General features: G+C 37.1%; 1 protein-coding gene across 8 annotated transcripts in view; it reads right to left on the bottom strand.

Annotated features, from left to right (window-relative positions):
- col28a2b (collagen, type XXVIII, alpha 2b) overlaps positions 1-13200 on the bottom strand; it is a 104865-nt gene that overhangs the window by 8406 nt on the left and 83259 nt on the right. For 7 of the 8 annotated variants that reach the window (XM_073953566.1, XM_073953565.1, XM_073953567.1 and 4 more), the window contains 19 exons: positions 13187-13200; positions 11966-12034; positions 11804-11872; positions 10918-10986; positions 10368-10436; positions 9687-9755; positions 9543-9611; positions 9387-9455; positions 6368-6439; positions 5277-5345; positions 4769-4840; positions 4615-4683; positions 3231-3299; positions 3067-3135; positions 2530-2598; positions 2377-2445; positions 1588-1656; positions 462-530; positions 308-388 (listed from right to left, as the gene is read on the bottom strand). The exon at positions 13187-13200 is cut by the window's right edge and continues 40 nt beyond it. In XM_073953566.1, the coding sequence (XP_073809667.1) occupies positions 308-388; positions 462-530; positions 1588-1656; positions 2377-2445; positions 2530-2598; positions 3067-3135; positions 3231-3299; positions 4615-4683; positions 4769-4840; positions 5277-5345; positions 6368-6439; positions 9387-9455; positions 9543-9611; positions 9687-9755; positions 10368-10436; positions 10918-10986; positions 11804-11872; positions 11966-12034; positions 13187-13200 (1274 nt within the window). Of the gene's footprint in view, positions 1-307; positions 389-461; positions 531-1587; positions 1657-2376; positions 2446-2529; positions 2619-3066; positions 3136-3230; positions 3300-4614; positions 4684-4768; positions 4841-5276; positions 5346-6367; positions 6440-9386; positions 9456-9542; positions 9612-9686; positions 9756-10367; positions 10437-10917; positions 10987-11803; positions 11873-11965; positions 12035-13186 lie in introns of those variants that run through there. The other variant, XR_012407538.1, reaches the window with a different exon arrangement.

Below are 13200 nucleotides of genomic sequence, written 5' to 3'. Positions count from 1 at the left end.
ACTAAATTGGCTTAAGTGTATGAGTGTGTGTGTATGCAAAAGTGAATGGGTTTTTCTCAGTACTGGACAGCGGATGGAAGGGCATCCGCTGCGAAAAACATATGCTGGAATAGCCGGTTCATCTCACTGTTCTCGCACGACATCTAATAAATAAGGGACTAAGCCAAAGGAAAATGAATGCATGAATTCTGCCCTTGCAAAAGTAAACACCAATCAGGGAAGATTAAGAGGTTAAATAGAAATAGAAAAGAGGCTACCGATAAATATTTTGTAATGAACTCTTTAATATGAAGGTTTGTTTACTAACTGCTTGTCCAGAAACACCAGGATCTCCCATATCACCTTTAACCCCTTTCACCCCTCTCTCACCCTGAGCTCCACGATCCCCCTGAAAAACAAACGATGTTAAACTGTATAGATATTCAAATATATAACACAGATTACATAACAAAACCTGAGACCTTTGACCCCGGCATTCCTTCTCCAGGAAATCCTCTTGGCCCGGTCACTCCCTGTGAGCCCTGATCACCCTTAAAAAATACATCAGATATTTGGTTTAAAAAAAAAAGATAGATACATGTGTGGATTGTTACTATATATTTTAAGACAACATTATCAGCCCTTCTGTGAAATCTCTTTCAACTCTTGCTGTGTTAAACAAAATATTTAATAACTCATTTCTTATTGCTAATTTCTATGCCATTATGACAGTACATAATATTTCACTAGTTATTTTGCAAGATACTAGAAAGTGCAATTTAAAGGGTAACTAGGTTAATTAGGCATGTTAGGTTAGGCAAATCATTGGAGAACAGTGGTTTATTTAAGAGGGCAAAAAATATATATTTTTCATTTATTTTATTTTATTTTATTTAAATTTTACTTTACTTTACTTTATTTTATTTTATAAATTTTTATTTTATTTTATTCTTTTAAAATTTTTTTACTTTATTTTATTTATAAATTTTTTTTTACTTTTTTAAATTTTATTAAATTTTATTATTTTTTATTTTATTTTATTTTATTATTTTTTATTTTTTTTTACTTTTTAATTTTTTTATTTCTTAATATTTTTTTTACTTTATTTTATTTTATACATTTTTATTTTTATTTATTTTATTATTATTTTTTCATCATTTTTTTACTTTATTTTATTTTTTAATTTATTTATTTATTATTTTTTATTTATTTAATTTGATTTTATTTCATAATTTATTTATATTTATTTATTATTATTATTTTTTTATTATTATTATTTTTTTTATTTTTTACTTTATTTTATTTATTTATTTAATTTTTTAATTTAATTTAATTTAATTTAATTTAATTTAATTTAATTTAATTTAATTTAATTTAATTTTATTTATTTATTTTTTTTTTAATTTATTTTATTATTATTTTTTTTTATTTTATTTATCCCAGCCCAGCTAAAAGAAACAAGACTTTCCCCAGAACCAAAATATTAAAGAAAGGTGTTGCTGTGAAAATTATTCTTGCTCTGTTAATCAGCACATGGGAGATATCTGAAAAAGAATTTAAATGGCTGATAATTTTGTCTTCAAATGTACATGTATGTCAGTGTCTCACCTTTGAACCCTGTATACCTTGTCCTGGTTGTCCAGTAGGTCCAGAAGGTCCTGGTCTTCCCACAGTGCCCTGTGTGTTCAGAGACAGGTTATTCAGCCCAAATCACAATGGGAAACACACACATTCAGAGTCATTCATGCTGAGATAAAAGTAGCACTCGAACATCTGGAATGACGTTAAGGGTACTGGATTACTTCATTCAGATTCTGTGACAATATGAAACAGACTTGGAACAGATTTATGTGTGTGTGCTGAATATATGATCGTGAGTGCAATAATATGATAAATGTGCTGTTAAGATGATGTAGTAAAAGATGAAGCCTTTGAGTAATGGCATACAGTATATTGGAAGGAAAGTTCATTTAGGGAGACAGAATGCACATACAGTCTTACAGGAAAGCCCAGATAATAGTGTGATTTGGCATTTAAAGTGATTATATGGGTAAAAATGTCAGAATGAATATTGCATTAGCAGACATTAAGGAAAAATGACTGAATTACTTTTTCAACTATATGAAATGCAGTTTTAAAGATGTTTTATACAATTATAAGTAAGCTACTGTTTGTTTTTATGCATTTGTATTGAGCATTGAATGTCATATATTTATCCAATTGCACAAAAATAATTTCAATTGCACCATATTTTGCTTCCATTAATTACTTTTACCCTCTTATTTCGAAAACTGACTGCAGAACGGGAGATTATCAGATGCAAGAATGTGCTAAATTAAGCCTGAATAAGATTGACACATGCTACATCAAGATGAAATTATTATTAAAATGACCTACAGGTGGTCCTTGCAGTCCTTCCCCTGGAGGTCCAGGTGGGCCTGGTAAACCTCTGAAGCCAACATCACCCTGAGACACAATCAAAATGAAACACACCCTATATATTGATGATTTTCATTCCTAATATAGGATGAGCTATAATAATCATGCTACCTTTGGTCCTGGTATTCCTACGCCTCCTTGACCTGGTTCACCTGGAAGACCTGGAGGACCAGGAAGGCCCTGTAAAACAAGACGGAAAACTAACGACAAACACACAACAACAGCAAATGATGGCCTCATGCTGCATCATTAAAGGGAAAGTTCACCCAAAAATGAAAATTTACTCACTATTTGTGTCCCCACTCTTACATAAACAGCAGATTTAAATGCTTTGAATCCATTTAACTAAAATTCAAGCACTTTCAAATACTTTCAAGAAGTGTGGGAAAGCCGACCGGCCCTCATGTGGTTCCAAACCTTTATGATTTTCTTTTTTCCACTGAAACCAACAGCAGATATCTTGAATAATGTCGGATACTGATATCGCTATCCATAATTAGACAAAATCCTGACCTACTGTATCCTTTTTGTGGAGGGTCAGTAAATGAGAGAATGTTCATTTTTGGATGAACCATCTCTTTAAGACTTTTTCACAACATCATGAACATGGGATAGATTTCAATAGGTGCTTGAGAATGTTTTACGTACTGTAGGACCAGGATATCCATCCCCTTTCAGACCAGTCAGACCAGGAAGACCAGGGTCACCGCGATCCCCCTGAGAAACAAAGCACATTCATGTTTGAGGAATTCTGACAACAAATGAAGAACATGGATTTAATTTACATAACCATTGTTGAAAATTAATTTAACCTTGGGTCCAGTAAGTCCATATCCAGGATCACCTACTGGACCAGATGGACCTGGTGGGCCTACGTCACCCTGTAATAGATTTCCTTTGTGTTATGATGCAAATACCAAAAACTTGTTTATTGCATTAGAAAAGCTGGTCACACTTTATTTTGATGGTCTGTTTGTTGAATTGAAGATACATTGCATCTACACGCCAACTAATTCTCATTAGATTATAAGCAGACTGTTAGGTTGAGATTAGGGTTAGTGTAAGGTACATGTACTTGCAAAGTTTCTTATCGTCAGTTAACCAGTTAAACTCTGCTGCTATTTGGGGATCACCGCCTGGATTTTGCCTACCCAAATTTAAAAGCTTCCCAAATCCACATGCAGAAGTGTAAATGCAAAAATGTGGTCTCATTTTAATGAAAACCCTTTGAATTTTCATAAAAAAAACTATTGAAAGTGTTTCAAATAACTGTATATGTTGTCTGTGTTATAATAAACGCCTAAAAAAAGAGGCGCTTTTTGTATATATTTTTGTTTATGAACTCAAATTTGAAAGTGTACCTTTTAGGTTCTGTGTGGTCTAGCGTGCTGTAATTAATTTAGGTGGTTTCTGCACATGTCTGTAATTATATGAAAAAAGGAAAATGTCTCCACCATAATCTATGCAAAAGTTATTGTATTCCAACTGATGAGAGGTGCTGTACAAGCCACAGGGAGCGATCATTGTTTTATATTTCACTATTCTTTTGTTTAATCAAACATAATTCACTGTGTTTGGACCACATCAGACATATAAAAGGATTACTTATGCACATCACCTCAAAAACAGAGGAGAATGGCCCTGAAGCGCACAGCATAAGGTAAGAGATGACAGCTGTCTGTGCTATCTGGGGCTGCTCAGTGATCATGAATGTATTGTTTTCACTTCTGCGCCATGGAAACACTGCGATTCATTCGGCAACTGTTTGATATGTGAATATAATTCAGTAAAAAGAATGCTAGAAGCACATGAACACTGGCAAGAGCTTTCATTTGAGCTATAACTTGTACATGTGTCATGAAAAATTTGAAAATGAACCAATGTAAAATACCCAGCACGGGTATCCAAAATACTGTGTATTTAAGTGTAAATTAATTTTGTACAGTAGGATAAAAACCAAAGTGATGCATATGTGCATGGAATATAGGTTTTACACTTTTAAACGAAACCCCTTACGGGTGTCTGGTGCAATGCTAGCCCTTTAAATCTTAAAGCGACAGTTGATGACATCACTGACCCGTTACCGGGTCCGCAGAGTTTAAATGTCTGTTGAACAGCATCAACAGATAATAAGCAGACAGTCTACAAATTCTCAAATGCACCATCAAAATAAAGTGTTAACCAAAAAGTTCTTACTTTTGGTCCTGATATTGCACGTCCCGGTGGCCCAGGTAATCCTTGTCGCCCAGGGGTGCCAGGTTCTCCCTACAAAAACACCTCACATATTTATTATATAATGTCTAGGAACCAAAAAGACAAAAGATTTTTGATTAACTCATGAACTCCTCACCTTTGACCCCGAGGGTCCAGCTATTCCTGGTGGACCTGCTAATCCACGGATTCCCCTCTGACCCTGATCACCCTAAAAATTCACATAAATATTCACATTAAAATGAGAGTTCACACTTTTTGTCATAATTTACTCATCCATTTCTTGCAAGATTTTTTCTTCTGTTGTACACAAATGAAGATGTAATGAAAATTCTGGAAAAACTGTCATTGACTTTCATAGTATTTTTTGTTCCTACTATGGATGTCAATAGCTGATTTTCCCCCAACATTCTTCAGTATAGCTTTCTTTGTATTCAACAGAAGAATGAGACTCTTACAAGTTTAGAACCACTTGAGTCTGAGTAAATGTGGGAACACTAACATTAATAACACATTCATTCATATTCAAGAAATACGTAGCTTCACAGTTAAAGATTCCACGGAAAATCTTTTCCAGAAAGCTATAATTTAATGGACTCTTAAAAGTGATTTGAGAAAAATAAATGTGTAAAGCGTAGAGGAGTTACTTTTTCCCCCTGGATGCCCACTCCTGCTGCTCCTTCAGCACCTCTTAAGCCAGTGGCTCCTGGTTCTCCCTGAAATGCATACAGAATTGGATGTGTTTGGCCTTTTCAAAGATGCTGATGTAGATTAAAAAAAGTTATATTATTTAAAGGGGTTCTATTATACCCTTTATAATCTTATCTCAGGTGTCTCCAAAATGCCTCAGTGTTCATTTATATTACCATGCTGAAAATACCCCTGAAACATTTCTTTAAATGCAAATGAGCTGCTGCGTCCCCCCTCTCTTTCCAGAAATGAGCGGTGCTTAATTATAATTAGCGAATACTTAATTCTGATTAGTCAATCCCAACATTTCCCAACAAGGAAAGTATCTTCTAAATAAAAAACAAGGCTCATTTTGGGTACTACAAATCCCTTTGTTGGTGAATAGATTTATATACGCTTATTTGTCACTGTTTGGCACTATTGGACTGTTGTGAATGAATGATTATAATTGGTAGGGTTAGTGTAGGCTGCATCCAGCCATGTTTTTTTCTGCAAGCTTTACCTTTAGAGGGTTTTCATTCATTCATTCATTTTCTTGTTAGCTTAGTCCCTTTATTAATCCGGGATTGCCACAGCAGACTGAACCGCCAACTTATCCAGCAAGTTTTTACGCAACGGATGCCCTTCCAGCTGCAACCCATCTCTGGGAAACATCCACACACACATTCTCACACACACTCATACACTACGGACAATTTAGCCTACCCAATTCACCTGTACCGCATGTCTTTGGACTCTGGGGGAAACCGGAGCACCCGGAGGAAACCCACACGAATGCACTGAGAACATGCAAACTCCACACAGAAACACCAACTGAGCTGAGGCTCGACCAGCGACCCAGCAACCTTCTTGCTGTGAGGCGACAGCACTACCTACTGCGGCACTGCTTCGCCGCTTTAGAGGGATTTATTATTGTATAACGATTCCACCTCAGAATCAGATCAATGTTTTAAGACCAAGGTCTAACTGTTTACTTTTGTAACAAGAATTTAAGACAGTAAAAATCATAATAGGACCACTTTAAGAATGATTACGGTCGAACTGGTACCTTTTGTCCAGGAGCTCCGTCCTCCCCTGGTAAACCTGGTAATCCTGACAGTCCTGGAGCTCCAGGTTCCCCCTGCACATGTTTAAAATAGCACAAATCATCAAATCAACTGAACACAGAACATATAATGGGACTTGGCCAACACAATTTAGACCCTGAATGCTGCATGCAGACGTGACAGTGAACATTCTGAATAAAAGTTGTGCTTGTTTTATGCTTTCTAGCCTTTTATATCTGGACATTGATAGTCATCCTCAACTAATAAAGATCAAGGTGATCGAGATGTGTGGTCAGCTGTGTTAATAGCAAGTGTGTCTAATTTTGCTCATGTTGAATTGTTAAAACAGAGAATATTTTATTCCAAAAACCTATTTCTACAGTATGAACTACTCAAACCAAAAACTACCATGATCAAGGTTTATGGACTCGAAATTGATTCAAATTAAAATTTTCCTATGCATATTCTACAATTTGAATGAAATTAAAGCTCTTCTTTTTCTGTAAGGACCTGTATATATGAGTAATGCACAAGCACAATACCTATAAATATAAAGATTAGGGGTGTCAAAATTAATTGTTTCTTCGGTGCACCACGCTGCAGACGCAAATAATTCTGTATCGATTCAGTAATAATCATAACCGGTTATTATGTACTGATGAGGTGAGCGCAGGTATTTACAACACTCAGGAGCAAACTCAGGGCCGGCCCAAGGCATAGGCAGTATTGGAAAATGCTAAGGGCGCTGTACATACAGGGGGGCGCCAGAAATGAGCGCGGTTAAGTTGGTTTTGTTTTCGATATTCCTGATATATTCAACCCGGGCTCATTGTGGGAATGTAGTCCCGCGGACGTTTCTGGAGACTGCGGAATATGTCCCGGCGGGTACGTATGGCTGCAGTTTTTGTTTTTGCGAATCCGCGAGAGGCCGCTGTTGTGCGCTTTTTCGCATCTCAGACGCCTCTCGCGAGTGCGGTTCGCGCCCGCGCTGTTCTCGAGTGAATCGCCAGAGGCCGCTGTCCGATTGACCGGATGATTGACTGCGCGACCGGCCAATCGGCTGACCCGCCCTCCTCCTTCCCTGAACCCAACCAATGTTACCGATCGTCCTGCACGCCCGCTCGCTTCCCTAAACCCGAGCAACAGTTTACAAAAGCCGCCCAAAAAAAGAAAAGCCCTGATTTTTTTTTCTACCGTGTTTTCGGATTTCACCGCGTCCTCACCCTGTTACGAAACTCGTTCACATAATTTTTGGGATTCTGTTTTTGTCTTACCTGATTGCTGGAACCGCTCTTCTCCGGACTCGAAACAGATCGCCGTGGTCGACTCCTCTCTGCATCTCAAGCCTGCCGACGTACACGGTGAGCTGACTGGACAAACGGGTTGCAGCGGGGAAGCCCTCCACAAGGAGGTAAGCGGTCGGCCGGCCGGCAAGTGCGAAAGGGAACAGCGTGACACCGCCCTGCAGCGTTTGCTTGAAAAAAATTAACACGGCCGTACGTACCTCCCGGGACCTATTCCGCTGTCTCCAGAAACGTCCGCGGGACAACGTTTTCAGAATGAGCTTGGGTTGGACATATTCAGTGATAGATGGCAATAACTCAAAAACCTCTTACCCTAAAAAGATCTAAAGTGTGTTTCCTACAAAAAGACAAAGCTGGTTATGTTTCACAGCTGTCTGTTTCTTTTTTTCGCTCGACATTACGACCACTGCTCCGTTTAATATGCGTTTAGCCGAGAGAGCTCGCGCCGAGCAGCGCTCTCAGTAAAGGTCTGAAAAGTGCTTTATCTTTACTAACAAATAGCATGGACAAATAACTAACTCATATCGATTTGATTATTTTTATTTTATACTTTTGCTTTTTGCATTACCCCTTTGTAATCAGCAGGGGCCCTCAGTGTGCTATGTTTCTAATGCATCTGACCAGTGAATCCAGCTTGTGTAATGGTGTAATCTTATTAAACAGCGACTTTAGAGATCATAGTCTGTGTTTTTTTCCCAGAATTTTAAGAGGTGGCAACATAAAGACGCCTAAAGTAGCACTGGATACCTGAGGTTTTTATTTTTATATTGCACTTTACCAGCTTGGCTTGTGAAACTTCCATGTACTTCCATTTAATCATTATGTCCCATGGTATAGTGAACAGCTCCCAAAAGTTATTATCTTTAAATAATTGTTCGAATAGAGGACTTAACATCAAGCAGAGCTTCTACATAATGTCATCTGTAGCTATAAATGGTGAGAACTGTATATTTTACCATATATTATATTGTATATTTTACGGTATATTTCAATGGATTCTGACAAGCTGTCAGCGTTTTAGCTTGGAAAAGAATCATTCTGAAAGTGATCTAAAGATATTAGTTCGCTATATTTGTATAGACATTGTTATGATTATCAGCGATCTAGCAGTTGCAGATCGCTAACGGACTACAAATTCCCCATTATCGAACTACAAGATCCAGTCATGCATCACACACACACTCCTGTTCGGGATCACGATTGATTACATTCACACAGCTGGGAGCTGCTCAAAGACTGATTAGATAGATTAAAAGCAGCACAGAGACACACACACACACACATTGCTGAGTCTTGTTTATCTGTAAACATTACGACCCGTTCTCCTTGCCTTGTCCTGTCGTGTACCAATCATTGTTTATTTGTTTGTTTACGTTGCCTGCTGCATGCCTGTATTGACCGCCTGTTATTCGACCACACCTCTGGATTCCCTGTGTCCGTCTGTTTGCCCCTGTGTTGACTGTTGCTTGACTGTCCATTTTGTTTAATAAACCTGCGTTTGGATCCACACCTCCTTGTCAGTGTCCATCACGTTACAGATATAGCTGTGGTCTGAACTCTGCTGTTGTTTAAGATTCTGAATGATTGTAGAGCTCCATCGTTACCACTATATTTATAGTTATCATGCCTGATGTGAACGGCCCTCAAGAGTAAGATTGCGAAATTATAAAGATAATACAGTCAGTAATGTTTTCAGAATAAAGTGAAGAAGACTTACTTTAGCTCCTGGTTCCCCGGCTCCTCTCTCTCCTGGTGCACCACTCTCACCTGGTAAACCTTGATCACCCTTCAAGCACATACAGACATCCTTAAATGAAATTTGCCGAAGTCTAATATGAGTCATTTAAATACCGTTAATGATAAAAACTCTTGCCTTTGGTCCTGGGTAGCCCTCGCCTGGTGGTCCTCTGCTTCCAGGGGGTCCACGCGGTCCTTCTATACCCTAAAAATCGAATAAATGCATTAGTATACATGAATGTACTATACAGTTTACATAATTCTCAAGTTTTTTTCATACTTTCTCTCCTTGTACCCCTATTCCAATTGGCCCAACTGGTCCTGGAAGCCCAGGAGAACCAAAGTCCCCCTGTTAAAATAGCAAAAACCCAAATAAACACACTGTCAAGCAAATTTGTCAGATGATGCACAACCTTATATAAATGATTTGGAATGTGTTATGGATACAATATTCATATATGTTGGCCACAGGCTGAGAACTGACAGCACTGCATGCTGGGACATGCTCCTTCAAACATCCACAGAGAAGAGTTTAATAAAGCAAATATGGAAATAAGTTACACCGCAAACCACAGAGTTAAAGGGTTAGTTCACTCAAAACTGAAAATTCTGTCATCATTTACTCACCTTTTACTTGTTTCAAACCTTCATGAGTTATTTTGAAAAATGTTGGAAACGTGGAAGCATTGACTTCCATTTGTTTTTCCTACTATGAAGGTCAGTGGTTACATTGCTCTTCAAAATATCTGCGTTTGTGTTCAACAGTAGAAAGAAACTCAGAAAGGTCTGAAACCACTTGATGGTGAGCAGATAGTGACTCATATTTCATTTTAGGGTGAACTATCCCTTTAAGAACAAAAATGTGGATTAATTCTTCTGAAAGAAAACAGCATCAGAGTTGCAAAGAAGAAAAAAAATGCATAAGATAATAACTCAAAGCTTATTGGATCTCGGTGCTTACTTTGTCTCCTTTAATGGCAGTACCTGCTGGTCCTCGGGGTCCCCTTGGCCCCTCCAGACCCCTCTCTCCCTGTAAAAGACAAACATTTAAACTAAGAAATTCATTAAAAGCACTGCCATTCCTATTTTTTATTTTTGCTGTAGCTGATATTTGCAGGTCACAATTAATCTGAGATAGGAGCTCATTTAGATGTCAATATATATATATATATCAGCGATTATTTACAGCCAATGAGAGAGCTGCATCTACTAGTGTGGGTATCAGCAGGCTAACAGGAGGTTGGCAGGAGCGCCAGTGTTTGTTTGACGTGTCATCTGAGCAATATCACAACCGGGTCAAAACTAAAAAAGGTGATGAGAAATTGCTAATTCCATTAAAGAGCCAGGCAAGCACTCAGAAATATAAACTTGGAGGTCACAAGGTTCAGACATTTCAAAGGCTCCCTGATAAAAACCATGCGCTCAAGACACAACGTGGATAAAACACATAATAAACCTCTTGATAGCCTTGATAGGTCTCACGATAACAATGATAAACATGATGTGTATACCTTTGGTCCTGGAAAACCCTCTCCTGGAGGGCCCTTTTCTCCTGGCGAACCTTGTGGCCCCTGTGGCCCCTTTAGAGTAAACATTATTGTAGAGATTAGGACTGCTTCAATATATTCAATTCCAATTGTAATCAATAGTATATGCAGGACGGTGTGTATGTTTCAGAATCAGCTTCATTGGAAATACATGCCTCAGCCTCTGCAAAATGTGAAATTAGTTACTTAGGGTACATTTCAACGCACGTTTCAGATTACAAATCCACTAGAGGGTGCTGTGTACATTTTTGTGAATCTCGAAATTACATTAGTTATGGTAGATTTTGCTGTAAAATTCAGATAAACGTCCTTTTTGTACACGTCCAAGAGAAGGTGGAGCTTGTTGTACAGATCAGCAGCAAACCTCTGACCGAAACCCTTCCTTAAACCCAACCAATAGTGTTTTCAATAGCACACATACATGAAAAGTGCACTACGACCACATAGTTTTACGATTATTTTACATTGCTCTTTTGTGAAAGTATGCTTCACAGGACTCCCTCAAGCACAAGAACAAGCCCATACAAAGTGAGCTACGATCAAACTGACCACACCATAGATAGGTGACGTAAACGTATTCAAATCACAAACCCTGTTAAGTTGATTTGTGGTGTTTATTTGGTGTTGTGCAATGAACTGCATGAAAATAATCCTTTTTTCATCGATAATATGTGCCTGTAAATATCATTAGTGTGAAAAGGAACAAAAGTTGATGGTGTCATACGATTAATTTTACCTAGAAACTGCAGTCAAATGTATGTTGAAGTACATTTTTGCAGTTCCACTAAAGTATAGGCTGAAGCACATATTTCTAATGAGCCTGTGTTGATTCATTTTATTTGCTGTTCACCGGTAAACCTGGCTCCCCAAGCCCAGGAAGCCCAGGAGGACCCATTCTTCCCTGAAATCCCACATCACCCTAAAAGTAAATAATAAAATCACATGTGTTATGATCACCAACACTACTCAAATAGGCTCATAATACCAGAAGATTTTAAGTATATAAGCCAACCTTTGGTCCTTGAAGTCCAATGCCAGTCTCTCCTTGTATCCCTGGGGGTCCGGGAAATCCTCTCTCACCCTGAAGACGCAGAAATATGTCAAACATTGATAATCAGTTGAAATGTAAACACAAGATTAGACCACCAATCAAACCACAACAATACATTTATACTCATGCTGTGTTTTCAAAATGAGCTCAAACCTCGTGCAATCACAAAATAAATCAGAGTAACTGCTATTTTGGCTGAAAGCTTGATGACTCGCATTGCTGCCCTATTATGCAACATATACAAGGTAACTGGTAAAAAAAATAGAAAGAACTTTGGTAATAACTAAGCAAATATTTCTTAAGCACAAAACCTTTTTCTAGCTATAAATGACTTAAAAAAAAAAAAAAAACTGAACCAAAAACCCCAACTAATTAAAATGATCCGATCAGAGTCTCCAGATAACAACTCACTGATTCAAACTGTCTGTTCAGAATGGCTCTCCAGTGAATGATTCACTGATTTTACAAGCTGATCTGAATATAAAAACTAAACAATGTTAAAATAACGTAAATCAATGCTCATGAATTTCCACTGCGGTAGCACATAATAAATATAAAACTGGTAAAAGTCTTTTTTAAACTGTATGTTTATATTTGTCATTACACATTTACACTTATATTTTACACTTACACTTTTATTTACACTATTTTGTTATATACTAAAACTGGGCTATATGATGTGTTATTTTCACTAGTTTGTATACTGGAATAATCATGAATTTTCAATATGGTTATCAAGTTATGATAAATAAGCCAATTAACTACTAAATAAACATTCATTGTGATCTACTTTTTAATTATAATACTTTTAGAGCCCTTAAAATCTAAATTTAAAGTGCAATTGTATTTAAAATGAAAAAGGAGGACCTTATACTAACTGGAGAATTATTTACTCGAGTACCTGTACGTTTACATAAGCACCTGATTTGTGAATTTTGTCCACCACAAACACTGATGAATGTTTTAATGTTCATATTTGTTTATTAAATGAATAATATACAATTATTTAATTAATTAAGGCCATCCTTAATTAATTATGTGGTTGAGTTGTCGCAGTCATTTATTTATTTATTTATTTATTTATTTATTTATTTATTTATTTTTGCACCTGCTGTTTGTAAAAAAAAAGCTGCTTTACTGCGAGCCAAACCTAAGATTGCTGATTTTATTGATGAGACTCACTTTTTTTCCTGGTA

This window comes from Danio rerio, chromosome 6, assembly GCF_049306965.1.
Source record: "Danio rerio strain Tuebingen ecotype United States chromosome 6, GRCz12tu, whole genome shotgun sequence".
Classification (NCBI taxonomy): domain Eukaryota; kingdom Metazoa; phylum Chordata; class Actinopteri; order Cypriniformes; family Danionidae; genus Danio; species Danio rerio.
Note: the sequence above shows the minus strand (reverse complement) of the source record. Positions and strands in the feature narration are given on the sequence as shown.